At 39.4% G+C, this 16,768-nt stretch overlaps 1 protein-coding gene across 1 annotated transcript in view; it reads left to right on the forward strand.

The window, feature by feature from the left end:
- ACOX3 (acyl-CoA oxidase 3, pristanoyl) overlaps positions 1–15,572 on the forward strand; it is an 82,825-nt gene extending 67,253 nt beyond the window's left edge. The window contains exon 18 of the mRNA XM_085059719.1: positions 15,328–15,572. Within this exon, the coding sequence (XP_084915845.1) occupies positions 15,328–15,420 (93 nt within the window). The 3' untranslated portion in view covers positions 15,421–15,572. The remainder of the gene's footprint in view (positions 1–15,327) is intronic.
- The last annotated feature ends 1,196 nt before the right edge of the window (positions 15,573–16,768 follow it).

The raw sequence follows: 16,768 nt of genomic DNA on the forward strand, positions 1-16,768 counted from the left end.
AAAAACCAACAGGTACCCACCCCACCAAATCCATCTGTATCACAATCTTTAACTTCATGCTAGAAAGTTACATGTTCCAACATATGAAAACTTAATCATACAAATCAAGAAAAAAAAGGAGGCTTAGACATTTAAGAAGGCTATGTATTTTCAGGCTGTCATCAGCTTCAAGCTACTGCATTGTTGGTTTTTCTAGGTTGGTCTGTGTTGTCTTCAAATCTCTCTGTGCTTCAAATCTCTATTTCAAAACTTCAGTAATAACACTACTTAGACATATTTCAAGAATATGTGTCTAATATATGTCATGCCAATAGATGTCATTAATAAGTACCCAGGTAAAAAATTAGCATTCCATCATCACATATTTGAGTTACACAAGTCAAAAATAATTGCCCTTTTTAGAAAATAGAGAATTATAGGAAGAGAAAAACAGGCATCTAATACCTTTAAAATGGTGAAACAGCAATTATTTCACCTCCAATACTTTGAAAGGCAAATAACACCACTTCAGTACTGAATATACTGTTTATGAAAAGCTATGAACACAAAATCGGTCAGATTTCTCTTGCGTCATTTTCATCTTTCTGTGCTTGTATTGTTTATACACCCATTGGTTTCTCTCTCTCCCTGACTCAGACATGCATCATCGCTATTTCTGGGAAAATATTAGTGACATTTTGTCCTTGAGTGTCTGTCACTTGTGGGGGGGCAGGGTGAGACTATCTAATGCATGGAATGTAGGTCATAAAAAGCTGAGGGCACTCAAGATGTTTTTGCTCCAGAAAACAGACATTACTGGAATGGGAAAATAAGAAATTAGATGGCTTCATGTGATTTAATTTTAGATGCTTCACTGAAACACCACAGCTGCTCTGCTGGTAACATCTTTCCTGGAGACAATGAGCTGAGTGTCCTTACAATGGCTTAGTGCTGGTAGGCAAAGTGGGAAAAAATCAGCAATTAAATGGAATTTCCTTTTTTACTCTGCAGAAATATTGGGGAACTCAACTTTCCTCTCCTCCTGTTCATCTTGCACATGCACAAAAGCTGCAAGGTTAGACACTACCTCACCACCTCCACCCCCATCCAAGGCTATTCGTAAAGAGCACTTCACATTACTGACAAAGGAATTTGGGACAGTTGGAAAGTGTTTCATGAGTTTTTTCCATTCCAGTTCTTCGTTCTGGGCGGTCCTTACCAAATCCTGCTAGGGGTTTTGGCTCTTCTCTACCCATAGCTGGCCAGAATAATTTCAGTTATATAACATTTGCCAGACACTCCTCTAGTCTTCAGACTGTTTCTTTTCACCACATTGCCTCGGATTTCCAATTTGCCTAATAGCATATTCCCCCCTTCCTACTTTATCAAATTCTCTCCTTGGTTGTCATTATCTCTGTGGGAATCTCTACATAATATTTAAAATTATTTCATGGCCCCAGCTCCTACTTCAGAACCTTAAAGTTAATGCATAATGCATTAGCTCTCCATAGCCACACTTCAGTGGGTACCCAACAACAGTTGCAAAGGGAGATATTCATATCTCAGCCATTGGCATCTTCCTTAGGCATTTATTTCCCATAGAGTCAGTGGAGAATGCTGCTTTTTCTACATTTGGTACAGATTGAGGAATATCTTTAATCCTGAATATGCAACACAGAGGCTTTAGAAGCACTCATGTAGGAAACATAATTTTCTTCTAGGAAAGCAGAAACCTCTCTTTTATGGTTCTGTGTTCCACCTAAATTTTTGAGGAACTAGGAGGAGTGATTACTTGCAGGGCACAAAAACACTGCTTTTGATCCTTGTTGTTGGTACTTTTGATGTTCTGCTCCCCTCCCTGTGCCCTGATCCAGTGCTGTGTGACCAGCAGGTGTTGGTCACTGCCTGGGCACGATCCTGAACCCACATCCCACTCATGCCCTGAAGTTAGCCTTGCATGTTTAATCCCTAATGGCAGCCAGGTGGTTACTGTGTGTTTTGAAGACTACTGACCCCAGGGATTTCCAAACCACTGTTTATGCAAATGGGAGGCACAGGATGTTTAATGTCTGTCTGCTCCACTTCTAGTGCAATCACCAGAAACCATGGAATCCTCTGTCATTATTTAAGAGCTCATTTGAGAATAACAGCCCAATTCCCCTTTCAACAGTTGTGGCCCAGAAAATGCAAGATTACTTGACTTCAGTCACCTACTGACAGCTTACAAGAAAGTAAGTTTAAAAGGTCTTGGTGAGGTCGGAAATTTCTGATTGCAGAAGCCCAGTCTTAAATGAAACACCATAAAACACTACTAGGGAATAAAACACATTCTCTCAGAGTTACAGACAAATGCACTTTGCAGGTAATTTCTCAGGAAAAGTGCCTACTAGGAATCCTCAAGTTTGTCTGCAAATGCAATAAAGTCCAGGAGAGGAAGTGATGTTGGAGATAAATGATGCAGAAGGATCTCTGCAGTGGCTATGGGAAAAAAAATACCATTTGAAAATATGTGATCTTACTCCATCTGATTTTTAACAATAACGGGAAAGAAGAATAAAGAAGAATAAATTTTAAAGTGCCAATTCAGATGTACATATGTTGTAGTAGAATCTAATTAGCCCGTATAAAGACTTTAAGGGAACAGTTGCAAAGGGTAGATCAGATCAGGATGATAGCAAAAAGGAGAAAAAATTGCATATAAAAATCTCACCTGAAAATAACATATTCAGGGCCTAGATGCTCTCGATTTTCCTGTGATATCCAAAGCATAAGGCAAGAAAATGTACTAAAATGTCATTCAGTCCAAGAGAAAGAATTTGGATGGATTCACTGGTTGAACATAATAGAACTCCTGAGATGAGTGAGGCTATCAGGATAAGTTTTCCTGAGTAATTAATTCACAGAGAAGAAAAAATTTGGAGGTAAAGCAATTAGGAATGCCAGCACCAAATCTGAGAGACTAGTTAAATCAGATGTTTGAATTAATGACCTGGCTGTATTTCACATGTGCTTTATCACTCAGTTTACTATCAATAAGTAAATGAAACTATTAAGGACAATACAGAATGCAAAATAAACCTTGATTAAAGAAAACCAACAATTTTAAATCCAATTCAGCTAAGGCTTAATACTTAAAAGTATCAGACTGTTAACTTCTATGCCAGTTGTTCAGTTAGAGCCTAATTCAGTTAATTTCAGTTTGAAAATTAACATATTCCTTCAGGAATGCAGAATTTCAAAATACAGTGCTGTTGCATGTCTTTTTCCACTTGATCTACATGATATAAAACTAGTAGAATAAAGTCAGATTGCAAATGAGTTTGGATTTAAAAAATCTGGATATGTTATTAAATGCAGACAATAAGCAGTAGTAAGCACATGGGGAAATTCTACGTTTCAAGCCACGATTTTTCTTTTCACTAACATTTTTGCAGCTCTGCTCTTTATATAAACTGAGGCTCCTCAAGTTCCGTCTGCCCTTTCTGTAATTCTCTGATGGTACAGTCTGCAAACAGGCTAAGTACCAAAGCCCTCAAATATACATACCAGTCCTTCAAACCCTTTGAAAGCCAAGCTTCTTTCAGCTTTTCCCTTGACAAGAGCTAGTGGGACACACCAGCTGCTCAGACCTGAAAAAGGGCTTTTTGATGCAAAACACATGAGTATAGCAAATACTCAAAATGAGACTGCAGCACATACTGACTGTCTGAAAATTAGGGATAAATCAGAGCTGTGACACCTAGAGTGGTATTTGTATTATATAGGCAATATTAGCAATTGGCAGCATCTTGGTTTAGACAATCAATCTGCCATCTCTTTGACTTGGCTCACTATCAGGTGACCTAGTCAAAGAAAATAAGTTCCTGCAAGTTTGACAAATGCTCAAATTGATAAGATTTTATGATTAAAACCAATTCATGGCAGATTTTGCCACAGAGTACATAACTTGCATATCTGCTAATGGCACATGTCATTCCTTGACAGTTTCAGTTTATTATACACTCTCTTATGATAAAAATAAGAGTAGGTTTTTAAAGCTTTATCTGTAGAAACTTTCCCCCTTCCAATGGCTTAATTTGTGGAGGAAAGAGAAATCTTATTTCCATTGGAGAGGCAGGCAGGTAGGATGGCAGTATATGTCTGGGACTCTAGAAAATATAGGTAAAGAAAGGTCTTCCCTGGTCAGTATTGCAGTTGCTGTCCATTTTTACATTTTTCCTCCATAATAAGGTTGAAAGCCACTGAGAAGATTTCTCCCTGGCTGCCTGCTCTATCTATGCTATGGAATGAATACAATCACCAGAGCAGAAAGATTGGACACAGCTCTCGTGCAGATACTAATGAGGTTCCTGGTATAATTTCCATACCCCCTCTAAGCTGATGCTATAAATAACAGTCAATGCAACCTTACATGGCTAAGTCTTGATAAACTTTCTGATGGTGCCAAAATATCCTATTTCTCTGCTTGCCAGCTGCTTTCAATAAAGTGACTTCCATCTTATGGAGCTGTGTTTGCATTACCCTCCTCCCCCTGAGCTGCTTACAGTGATGCTTACAGTTGGGTCAGATTTTTTCCCCACTCTTGCCCTTTTGCCTCTGTATAAAAAGTAGGATCATTACTCTCTGAAGCCACCCACAAAGAAGAAAGGATATGTATATATCACCTCTTTCTGAAAGCATTTCACATTGATTTAAGACTTTCTTCCATTCAGGGCTCACTTCCACTGCTCTTAGTGAAAGCTCTCTAAAAGTGGCCAGTAACTATGGAGAAATAAAAAGAAAGCTGCGTGGAAGGATAAGAGCTCTAAAGCTGACAATCACACAGGAACCTTTTGTCCTAGTCTCACCACAGCTGCATTGGCATTGGATAAATGCAGAGATGCAGATGTAGGTTACACATCTTTGGAGTTTGGATGTTTCTCAGGATTGATGGCAGCTGGGGAGAGACATTTCAACATTGCAGTAATTCACCCCAGTATCTAATCTCAGTGAAGATTTATTTCAGGTAACTTCTCAGACTCCAGTTCTCATAATCCAATCTGGTTTTTGGCTTTTTTCCCTTGGGGCAGGAATAATACAGAACTCACAGGACACTGAGTAAGAAAATCCAGTTTTCCCAATTCTTATTTCCAGTGCAATTGGCCAGTGTATTGGTTGTAATTCTTGAGAGGGATCTGTTCAGAGCTTAAACGTCAGCTAGTCTGAATGGAACTAAATTCTTCTCCTGTGTGGAAAGAAAGAAATAGAAGATATGGAAAAAACCAACCAACTAACCAACCAAGCAACCAACCGAAAAACCCTGAAGCTTTCCATAGCATTCCAGTTCCAGTAAGTACAAAGTGAAGCAATTGCTGTCCCTTCTCCCTCTTGATGAGCAAGCACATGGCTGAGTGCAGCACATCTGCTGAATGGGGTGGTCTGACAGACACTTTCAGATATCCCACACTGGGATAAGACCTTCAGCAAAAGATCAAGGAAGCTGAGGTGGAGATGAGAGTTTCCCTGCAAGCTGTGGGACTGACCCCAGAACTGCTCAGTCCTTGACTACCCACGTTCACTGACTTCTGCTTCTGTGGCTCCACTGTTGCACTCCAGCCTGCTAGAAAATTTCACAGATGAAGTCTTTTACTATTGATGAGGGAGAAGTAGTGAAAAAAGTGTATTACCACACTCTTGCTTCTGCGTTAAGCCATATGCCAGGCAGGCAAGAAATCTCAGACCAAATTCTCAAAGCTTTTGGGAAATCTATCAAACCACAAACCCAGGCTAAGTCAGAACGAGTTTGTGAGTCAATGCACTTATTTAGGGCTCAGTAGTAGCTGGGCTACAGGCTGTGCACACAGAGAGGAGTCAGTTGTTGCTCTGAAGCTGTTCCAGTCCGCAGAAGGACACCCAATTCTCTGTGGTACGTGCAACAGCAAATGTTTAGTTTTCAAAAGGGAATTTGAATTCATTTATGCCCCAGAAAGGAAAATCCTAATAATAGTCTTATCAGAACTATGTCTACTTTATTTGGAACTGGAAAGTAGGGTTGTAAAGGTTATTGTCTGAGATCTGATAACTCTTTACTAAAGGATAGAATTTTATTACATGCTATTGAGAATCACATTAAAGCTATTCTATTGGAGTCTTCCTAAACTTCCATTATTGGTCATACTACCTTCTGTATCACCATAAATGGATTTAGAAAAGTAACTGGAAAAAGATCTGATCTAATTGCAGAAGTAAGTACAGGCTCAAGACTCATGATGTTATGGGTTACTTTTTCAGTTTTCAGCCAAAGATTTTAAAAAGCATTCTTACAAAGGGCCACCATTAATTGGGAGATTCTCCCAGAGGAGCAAAATATCTGGTGTAACAAAACAGTTGCCACAATTTGTAGAGTTAAAAAGAGATATTTGTTTCATAGTCAATTTCTGTTTGAACAATAAGATAGTGTTGCAAGAGATGTCATAAGAATCATTTCATTGTGTATCAAAAATTTTGTCTCCAGACTATAAGAGGCAAGGGGCAACACTGAAGCTGAATATTTCTATCAATATATACAGCTCCAAAATAAATGTTATGAAACTGGCTTTGGTGTGATTAAATTTTATCTTACTGCTGCCTTAGTATTGAAAATATGATTTTATTAGCTCTGTGTTTATACATCAGAGGTAGACTGAAAAACTCGCACAATATTAAAGACTGGGACAAGATTTTTCTATTTAATCCTATTCTAATTATACCTTGGATCTGGTATTTTGAATTGAAAGTTATTATTTTGATTCTTGAGATACCCTCCATTAACCTAAGAAAAAAGTAATATGACATCTAGGCTGTTTCCTGTGGAACTGTGTGCTCTGTTTTCTCTTTCAATTACAGTTACTTGTGACTTTATATTTCTCACTTCAGCAGCATCATTAGCCCTCTGTTTAGTCTAAAAGCCTTCACCTTTTAGTAAATGCTAGTCCTCCTGTACTCAGCACTGCTGAGGTCACACTTCAAGCTCTGTGCTCAGTTCTGAGTCCCTCACAACAAGAAAGACATTGAGGGGCTGGAGAGAGTCCAGAGAAGGGCAGTGGAGCTGGGGAAGGGTCTGGAGCACCTTCTCTGATGTGCTCATCAGACTCTGAAGTCTGATGAGGAGTGCTGAGGGAGCTGAGGGTATTTATTTTGGAGAAGGAGGCTCAGGTGTGACCTTATCATTCATTACAACCACCTGAAAAGAGGTTGCAGCCAAGGGGTTTCATCCCCTTCTCCTAGATAATCAGTTACAGGACAAGAGGAAACAGCCTTAAGTCATGCCAGGGGACATTCAGATTGTATATTAGGGAAAATTTCATCATGGACAGGGTTATAAAGCACTGGAACTGGCTGCCCAGGGATGTGGGGAAGTCACCATTCCTGTATTTAAAAAAAGTGCAGCTGTGACTCTCATGGCCTTGGCAGTGCAGGGTTAGTGGTTGGCCTCAATGATCTTGGAAGACTTTTCCAACCTTAGTGATTCTTTGAATCTATGATTAAAAGTCCAGATACACCTAACCTGTTCTGAAATTCATGCTGACCAGGGTAAAATTCTGATTTGAGGACAACATTTTCTTAAGGATTAAACTTACTCAGTTTTATTTAGCTAAAAAGTGCAGACCATTACATAATCCTATTATTTTTACCAACTGTATGCATTCCTTGAGAAGAGTATTAGAGAATAACACCCAGTGACTGCACAGTCACATTTTTATTTATTACCAAAATAAGGTCAAGTCAGGTAAGGACAGAATGAGAAAGAGACACAAAACAGAATAGGATAACATTGAATAGGCCAGGCCAGGCCAGGCAAGACTAGAACTAGATTGTCCTCCATTTGATTTAATGTACCTGTAATTTGATTCTTGCAATGTTTCAAAGGGATCTGAACACTTCTAGCTTTGTTTCTTCAGAAGGAATCAACTCGGTAATTTATCCAGACCCTAAAACTGGCAGTATATTTTCCAGCTGGCCACTTGGCTCAAATCCAGGTCACTCCTTCTCACAAAATTCATGACTGATGCAAAAGGACTTTGTTGCTCTTCGACCAGATCTCAACAGCTTGTAACTTACCACAAAGCCTTGTACCTTGTTGTACTTGCAACAAGATGGAAGGGATTGCTGGCTGGATTTGCTCCTTGTCTTTTTCATATTGCTTCTCAGTGTCATGACCAGGAACAAAGGCCACCAATATTTATCAGATAATGGGGTTTCTTTCACAAAAAAAAAATTTAAAAAAAAATTAGGAAAATACCGTTTTCCATCCTATAAAGAAGATTTCTTATTTGCCTACATTTAATGATAAGCTAATGAATAAATTTTGCCTTACTACATTTCCCTCCTGTGATTTACAATATATGATATAGGTAATAACAATGTAGCTATTCTGGTTGAAAATTTGGTATTTCCTAGATTTTTCTGTTCGTAAATACTCCCTTTCTTTGCCTGATGTTTCCCCAAGCTTGTCTGCTGCATCTATTTGGAAAAGTCAGTTTGGTAAAAAACATAGGGTGGGAGTGGAAAGACAGGGATAACAAAGCTGGAGGTTATTTAATTTGATAACCTGTCCCAAGTGGTGAAGCACAGAACACACAGCTCTAGTATGATCCCTAAAGGATCTTCTGAAGGCTTTACTAGCAGAAAGGCTGGATGCTTTCTTGCATTTTGAGGTATCAAAGAAAATTGAATAAATCTTGTCTTCTATTTTCCCCCTCAAAACTGGTTTTCTCAGAACTCTTGCCAGTTCCCAAACAGCTGCCTGATGAGTTTATAAAGAGCACAGATTACTTGCCTTATGTTAAAATCACCTTCTGCTGTATTATTCCATACATAAAAATAGAGAATATCAGCCAGTCCGTGCATATTCTGCTTTCTAACAGATTTACGAGGAGGCTGACAGGTAACATGTAGTTAGCCATTTCCAGCACATACCTTAAAACCCTCAGCTGCTTTTCATAGTTCAAACACCCCAAGAGCTCCCAGATATTTCAGACCTTCCAGAACCAAACACCCACAAAGATGTTTATGGGGATTTTTCCTCTTCCTGGTGGTTCTAATGTTGAGTTACGTTGTAGCTGGCTGATAACAGAGGCTGTCTGCACAAAAACCTGACCTTTCCAGACAAATGTTTGCTGTGGTTGTGCAGGTGAGATCTGTCAACGCAGGCACACTTTTTGCATTTGGGGTTTTTTTCCTCCAAGCCCTGTAAAAATTGGAGAGCATCCTTGTGACTCAACATCCCTGAGTTTTGATTCAAACACCGGTCATTTAATCTCAAAAGGTAAAAGCAAGTGGAAGATCTTCTGGCAAGGCTGAATTTATCTTCTTTGACATATTAGCTTTGAGTTTTTCCTATGATATGAAGTATGGCACTAACTTTTGAAGGATAAAGAAGAAATTATCTGAGGAATACTTTAATTTTATATTTACTGCTCTGTCTTTAAATTAAAAGAACCCTATATCCTATGAGAATTTTCTAGCTGAGAGCTGACAAAGAAAGAAAACATATAAAAGAGAAAAGAAACCAAAAACAAACTACCAGCTTTGACTCCCTCTGTTAAAAAGGAAACAGAGTATGTCTTTAAACCAGAAAAACAAAACATGTTGGAGAATAGGTGACTTATCAAGATTTAAAAAAATAATGAAAATATAAACTGTCAGCTGAAAAATCAGTCCAAATTAAACTTTCAGATGCTTAGAAACAATACTCTGACTAACTGAGCATGTTGTCTTTACCCTGCTGAGACACTGAGTTCAGACATCTATTAAAGCTCTTATTCACAGCCACGAGCTAAGGTTTCAGTGAAGAGACTGAACATCAGAGAGGAGCCAATGTCCATTTAGATATCTGTCTTCTAGCAGACCACACAGGCTCATTGAGTCTATGTGTTGTTTCAAATCACATACAGACAGTGTTTGCAATGGTAGTTTTATCTTATTTTCCTGAGCTTTCAGAATGCTTCATGTTAGCATTTCTACCAGTTACAGCTAATGGATTCAGGAACTGAATCAGAGGAGGAGTTAAACAGCCAGTCCACCATGGATCACAGTCTGGAACAAATTTTAAGTGTAATCCCCCTACTTTTCAAGTGAGTTGAAGAAAACATGTTATCTGTATAAAGTCAGGGTTTATTTACAACAGCTACCTCCTCCCTTGCACTCTTCTTTCCATGTAATTCTCATTCCTGGTCAGATTTTGTTAATGTCTGCTAGCCACAGAATTCATCTGTGATTTCCCTGGTGAATGCTTCCACAATTTTTATATTCTCTTTTATATTAATTTCTACTTTTTGTACCTTATATTTGTATAGACTGCATACACACACACAACATGAATGCATTGTGTATGTTTTATGGGATTTATAAGCTGGGGCTCATTAGAAGTGAGTTTTCATCTCTCCTAAGATCAGGGCTACTATGGACTTGCTACCAGTGGCAGATGAAATACATGCTGGGCTGGCAAATTGTGATTACTCACTTGCAGAGATTTGGAGGGATTTTTTTAATATTTGAAATATGAGAATTCCAGCAAATGTTTTCTTTCCTGGATTTTAGAATCAAGCCCTAGGTTTCTATGCTGTACTTGTGCTGGACCCACAGACAGATTATTTGTTAAGCAGACACAGCTCCCCTGCCTGGAATTGAGGAGCAGATGAGTATTAATTTCATGGATAATTAATTTACCTGTTTTCCCTTTCAGGATTTTAGTTACTTTACATTGTCAGTCACTCTCCTGTTTCAAATGAGCCAACATGGTGTTTACCAAGGCTCTGGAGACTTAGCATGGAAAATGAGCAGAGTTATTTTGATTCATTGTTGTAGCAGACTATAAACTTCTCCTCTGTTTGTAGAAACATTTACTGTAGCAGCTGAAAAATGATTTTTCAAAATACTATTGCTGCAGCCTTGGGATTAGGTCTTGGGTTTAACCCAGAATATCTTCTATGCCACTGACACTCCCTTTTCTAATTCCCCTAATCTCTGCACACAAGCAAAAGAAAATTAAACAACCTACAGTGACTGGGTTTTTCTTTTCTGCTTTTTGGGAAAAATTTCAATCTAAACCAAACCTATCTGTGTAGTAAATTACAATCAATATGAATTTTTATTTGTTCATGTTGGCACAATCAGAGGTGGGGAATTATCAGTGAGAATGAACTATTTTTTTGGTTCTAACAGCAGAAAGACTCCTGCTACATATTGCTAAGCATTAAGCCTTAATTTCATGCAGACCTTTCCTATTTTGTATAAATTTAAAAGCTGGACATGAAGTAGTTTCTCAGAATTGTGTGATTTTAGCTTAAGATGCTTACTATGGAGCAAACCCACATTTTTAAAACTATTATTATATAGCTGCCATTAAAAAATGGAAAAATTTCCTCCTTACCTTCTTCTGGGTACTCTGTGGGCCGTGTGATGTAAATTATTTTATTTTCTTTCTGTCTGAGCTGCTGATATGTTTGTAGGGAGATAAATGAATCTCAAAATGTGCCACTGTAGTTAGAAGCATCGAGATGAACTTGGGCAAAGACTTTGCTCCAGGAAAGAGGTTTACATTCTGATGTTTTCTCCCCTAAATCAGGACACAAACCAGGACTGTGGTGTTAGATACTGCCACACATGGATAAATTCTGTCTTATGGTCAGTCTCTAGGAAATACAGTACCACACACAGCGAATCATGTAATCTATAAGGTATTCATGGAATGCCACCTACACCTTTTGGAGACTCTGGACCTCAAACGCCATGGGAATGGGACAGTGTGAAGACAGAGTTAGTGTAAAGACAGTTAAATAAACCTCTGTATCATCTGACCACTCCAAACCGCAAGAAGAGCAAGCTGAGCTTCAGGCCAAGATTGCTTCTCTCTTCTCCTTCATTTTCTTCCAGGCTAATTATGAAAGCAGGATGGCAGGCAGCTCAATTTTCACTCTTTGACATCCCCTTACTTTTTTTTCTCTAAAAATTAAAAATACCACAGAGGCTTGATTTCACAGAGGGTACATCTGTGACTGTAAGCCCACGCTGCACATGCAAAATGTAAATGTGCCAAGAGTTGTTCAAAATCTGAGATTTTTTTAGCTGCACAACTTTTTACTCACTCACCACCTGAAGCTTAAGCATCTCTTTGCATTTACCCCCCAAGCCACATTGATCTAAACGAGATGATAACTTTAGCAATTTGTTTTTGCATGTTAGAAGTAAAAGGTACACAGGAATCAGTTTTCTGGAGAAATGAGAACTGTGTTTCATGCTGATTTATCACCTGCAGAAACATGTTCTCAAACAGATGGAGGTGGATATCAGAAAGCTGGGGGGGAGGATATAAATCATGCCCAGCTGTTGTAATTAATAGCAATTGCTGAAAACTCCCACAGCCTTCACAGTTACACAAAGAGACAAATGTAGCCCTGGCCTGCAGCAGTCAGCAGAATTACAGAAATCTACCCAAATTCCATGGAAGGCCTTTGCTAGCTGACAAGCTAACTTTCAGGTATCTTTTACAGGATCTCTGTGCCTTAGTCTTTTATTCCAGAAATTGACTCTGTGCCCCTAGGGTTGTCAGCATTAGCAATTCAACCTGTTGGGTGAAATTTCCTCAGTAATGTGTTAAATATGTGTTGTGTTATGAAAACACTGCCCACTTAAAAAGTTATCTTAGTCAAGGTTCACCTTTCTCTTAAGAAAATATTGATTTTATTTAATTACCTACCGTGTTTTGGAGTAAAATTTTTTTCAAAAGTAAGTTTTTTCAAATATTGTTCCAATTAAAGGAAAATTTGTAATGCCAACCAGTGCAAAATTTATAGATTATTACTTTTATTTTCGATACAAATATAAAATATATTAAATGGCATAAATAAGCTGTAGGAGAGCTTGCTTTATTCTAAAAGACAGTGGTGGTATAGAGAAATTTGCCAGGCTGCCTTCAGAGGCTGCTCTTTTTCAATTTGCCAGAATTTACTTATGTGTCCTTTGCTGCAGCTAATGCTACAGATGTTAAGCAAAAAACAAACAAATAAAACACACAAAAAACCCCCAACCCAAAACAAAACAACCAACCTTCCCAAAAAAAACACCCGTTGCATCTCCCTCATACCATGTTCAGCTTCTGGGTTTGGTTGTTTAGCTTCATACCAATAAGAGTAAAGAGATATTGATTAGCAAGAGATCATAGCTATTTCTTAAAAAATCTCAGAAGCACTCAGAAAATTTATTATTCAAAAATAAAACCAAGAGAAATGGAGACCACATGTACAGACCTTTTGGGGGAAAAACATGCAAAACAATAGCATATATTCATCATTCCACCTCTCATCACTTTCTCAGACTTTGCCCACTGATTCTCCTCTTGTAACTGACAATTCAAACTACTAAGAAACTGTGTAGGGTTTTTCAAAACATCTGAAGTCCCTTAACCTGCTGCAAAAATTTCTCTGCTTTTCCCTAAAAGAGGAATTTCACTGTACAATTTATGGGCCAGAATGGCCAAATCTAACCCCAGGGGAATAACATGGCAGCTTTATTCCCTCAATGTGAGCAATAGCTGGTTTTCCAGTGGGATGTACAGCTGGCAGTAGGTGACATGCATGACTGGCAGAGGCACACAGAGCACTGCTGTCCAACCACAATGACTACCAACACGATGGACTTGCAAGCTCAGACAGTTTTATGTACATAAAAAAGGGGAGCATTTCTGCTGGTTGAGGTATATTTTCCTATGTTCCTTGCATCTGGATTTGTAGATAGGAAAGAAACAGCTTTGGCAGTAAAAAAGCTAGAAAGGCAAGTGTAAGTAATGCATTTCAAACACTGATCAGACAACTTTAGGTAGGTGGCTGTGGTGGACATGCTGTGGTGTAGTGAGCTTAACATCTGACCAAGTCAAGAACCAACATTTTGCTACCTTCAAGAGAAAAACCTACCCCATGCTCTTGTAGATAAACCTACACAATACCGTGAAATATCACATATTATTACACACAGGAAATGCATTTCTTGCCTTGTCACAGAACTTTATGGTTTATTTCTGCTGGACAAGGGAAAAAGTTGAGAGGGTTTTTTTGCACTCATTCAAAATTAGGATTGAATTTTAGCTAGTAAAAAACCAGCCATTGTACTGAATCCATTTTAAAATTATAAGGTTTTTCATTGAAAGTCATCTTACCTATCGTAGGATTTGTACATTGCAATCATTACACCAGTTTGGGTTATCTGATGTCTCTTCAGAGGAAGGAGGCTTTATAGTAAATATTTTAGGATACAAACTTTTGGACTTGTTTTGAACCTCTGCTTTCTGAGAAGAGGAAAGCTATTGTTTCTTTCTCTTGATGCTAAGGGACCTCTAGACAGGGAGCTCAGGTGAAATGCCCAGCAGTCTGTGTGACACAAACCCTGAGGGAGACTTCTTCCTCCAGGAGGAGGAGAGAGCAGTTGGCATTACTCTTGTAATGCTGCACATCTTGACCAACAGTGATGTTACAAAATCATCATCAAAAGCATTAGCACTATTCTCCCTAAATTCATGATCCCTCTGACACTTAGGATCTTTCTGAGAAGACGTTTGAAGGCTTTTTGTTTTCTTGATGTGTGTTGGGTCAGTCGTTAGGGTTTGGTTGTGTTTCTGTTTCTTCCCAAGCTGCTCCTGGGACTGCAAGCAGCAAATCATCATGCCGTGCTATTTATAGCAATGGAGGTGAAAATCATTTCAAGAGTGGAGCAACACTTCAGATGGAGGCAATGGAGAAGTCATTGAACTCAGCAGCTGTGCAGCTGCGTCACCAAAACCCTCATGCTGCCCAAGTATTTTCTTTGGCAACTGCTTCCATTAAGAACTTGTTTTTTCCTGACTGTGCCTCAGTTGGCTGTTTGTGAAGGCCTGGCCTGTGTTTGTTGAAGAAAGAAGGAGCAAGGAGTTGCTTCTGTTATTCTCCAGAGATCCTTATAGGGAAAATACTGTTTAATATTGGCATATTCTCACAGTCTCTGGGGGAGCTTTTTGACAGAAAGGGAGGGGAAGAGGAAGGGGGGATGGGGAGGCACTGTCTGACCTTTCTCCCCAGAGGATAGAAATCAAAAGAGAAAAAACCCAAATATATTTTTCCTTTTTTTTTCCTTTTGTGACTGTCACAGACAGAAGTTCCTCTCCTGTATCCATGTTCTGTCCTCCTTGAGCATTAGTTCATTGCTAGTAAATATAATGTGCATTTTTGAGTATAAAAATGCAATATAAAATTTTCTCTAATGTTTGACAGAAGATAGAGAATTGGACTAACCAACAAGATCTTCTAAGCCACTCTGCCTTTAATGACAGTGGGTTCTTCTTTTTGCCTCATTTTACAGCCCATGGCATCATCTGCAATGTTCCTCTGCAGCAAAACTCCACCAAGATGTTCTGCTGACACTAGCACTGGGAAAGAGTGCATAAAAGATTAAATCTACTTGTCACAGAACACCAAAGATGCACAAATAATCTGCTACTGCTGGAATAAGGATCAGAATAAACACAGACCTGGAGGCTTTCCCTTAGGCACATCCAATTAAATGAAGATTACAGATAGCCAAGAAATAAGGGGAATAAAATAAAATAAACATGCTAAACACCCTTTTCCTTCCCTTTTTAAGTCTTATTCCTACTTCAAAGCAATCCTCAGACTCCAGTCCTGTATGTGGGCACAGAAATCAAACCCCATGCTGTCCACACACACCCTCCCTGGGTAAACCCTCAGCCTTGTATGTCTACAAACACCAGTTCCTGCTGGTGGTGCCTAAACAGAGGCAGCATCACCTTCTATGTCCTGCAGTGTCTTGTGGTGAAACAAACTTTTCATCCACCCAATGCCTTAGTGTTTTGCTATGGGCTTGAAACACCCAGCACAGCACTCCAGACTTCAGAGCTTGGGAAGAAAGAAATAAAAATCCCTCCTTCTTCCTGATTTCTGCTAAAACAACAAAGCCTCCAGCAAGAAACAAGCAGTCAAAACAAACTTAAAAGAGTGTGAGGCCGCTGTCTGGGATATATGGAGGTATGGAATAGCTGGTGCAAAGCCATCAGAGAAGGGCAAAGAGAGCAGCTGCTGCAGAGGGCAAAATGCAGAGGTGTGAAAATCCCCTGTGGCAGACGCTGTGGGGAGAGCTTTGCATGGAATAACTGGTGCAGAGGCAGTCCCAGGACATGGACAGAAAGGGGGGACTGTTGGCTGGAGTGTGGTTGGGTGGAATGTACACAACAGCAAGCAGAGGGCAAGTTGTGCAGAAGAGCTGCCTTGCACTGATTTTGTCTGTGAACACTGAGGTTCCACAGTAATCCAAATCTCTGCTGCCTTTTCAAGCCTTTACAGATCTCCACAGGCCAAAATTCCTGGAGCTGCAGCAGATACAACTGCTGGACCATGGGATTGCTCTGGACAACACAGCAGCCACAGCCTGCAAAACATGATCTTGCTGTTACACATCAGCATGTGTAAAAGCTTTTCAAACACCGAGGCTCATGCTCCTCTTGTGTCTTGTCCAGTTCCCTGATAGGTACTGGATTCTGGATTCACTGTTTTCCTTGTTTGCAAACAGTGCCTCTCTCTCTCTTCCTAGTGATGTTTTTTAGCCAATATCAGAGGTACCAATGTGTTAGAGCACTCATGCAGTGGGGAAGCAGAGAGCTACAAATAATCAGCCATAGGAGCTGCTGGGTGGGGCTCAGGGAAGATGACAAAGTGTATACCACACAATCTACAGTCTAAAGGCTCTCTCTCCATTACTGGTTCCTCTTGGGGAGAGCAACTAGTGT

The sequence above is a fragment of the Lichenostomus cassidix genome, chromosome 4, assembly GCF_008360975.1.
Source record: "Lichenostomus cassidix isolate B80296 chromosome 4, HeHo_3.0, whole genome shotgun sequence".
In the NCBI taxonomy this organism is placed as follows: domain Eukaryota; kingdom Metazoa; phylum Chordata; class Aves; order Passeriformes; family Meliphagidae; genus Lichenostomus; species Lichenostomus cassidix.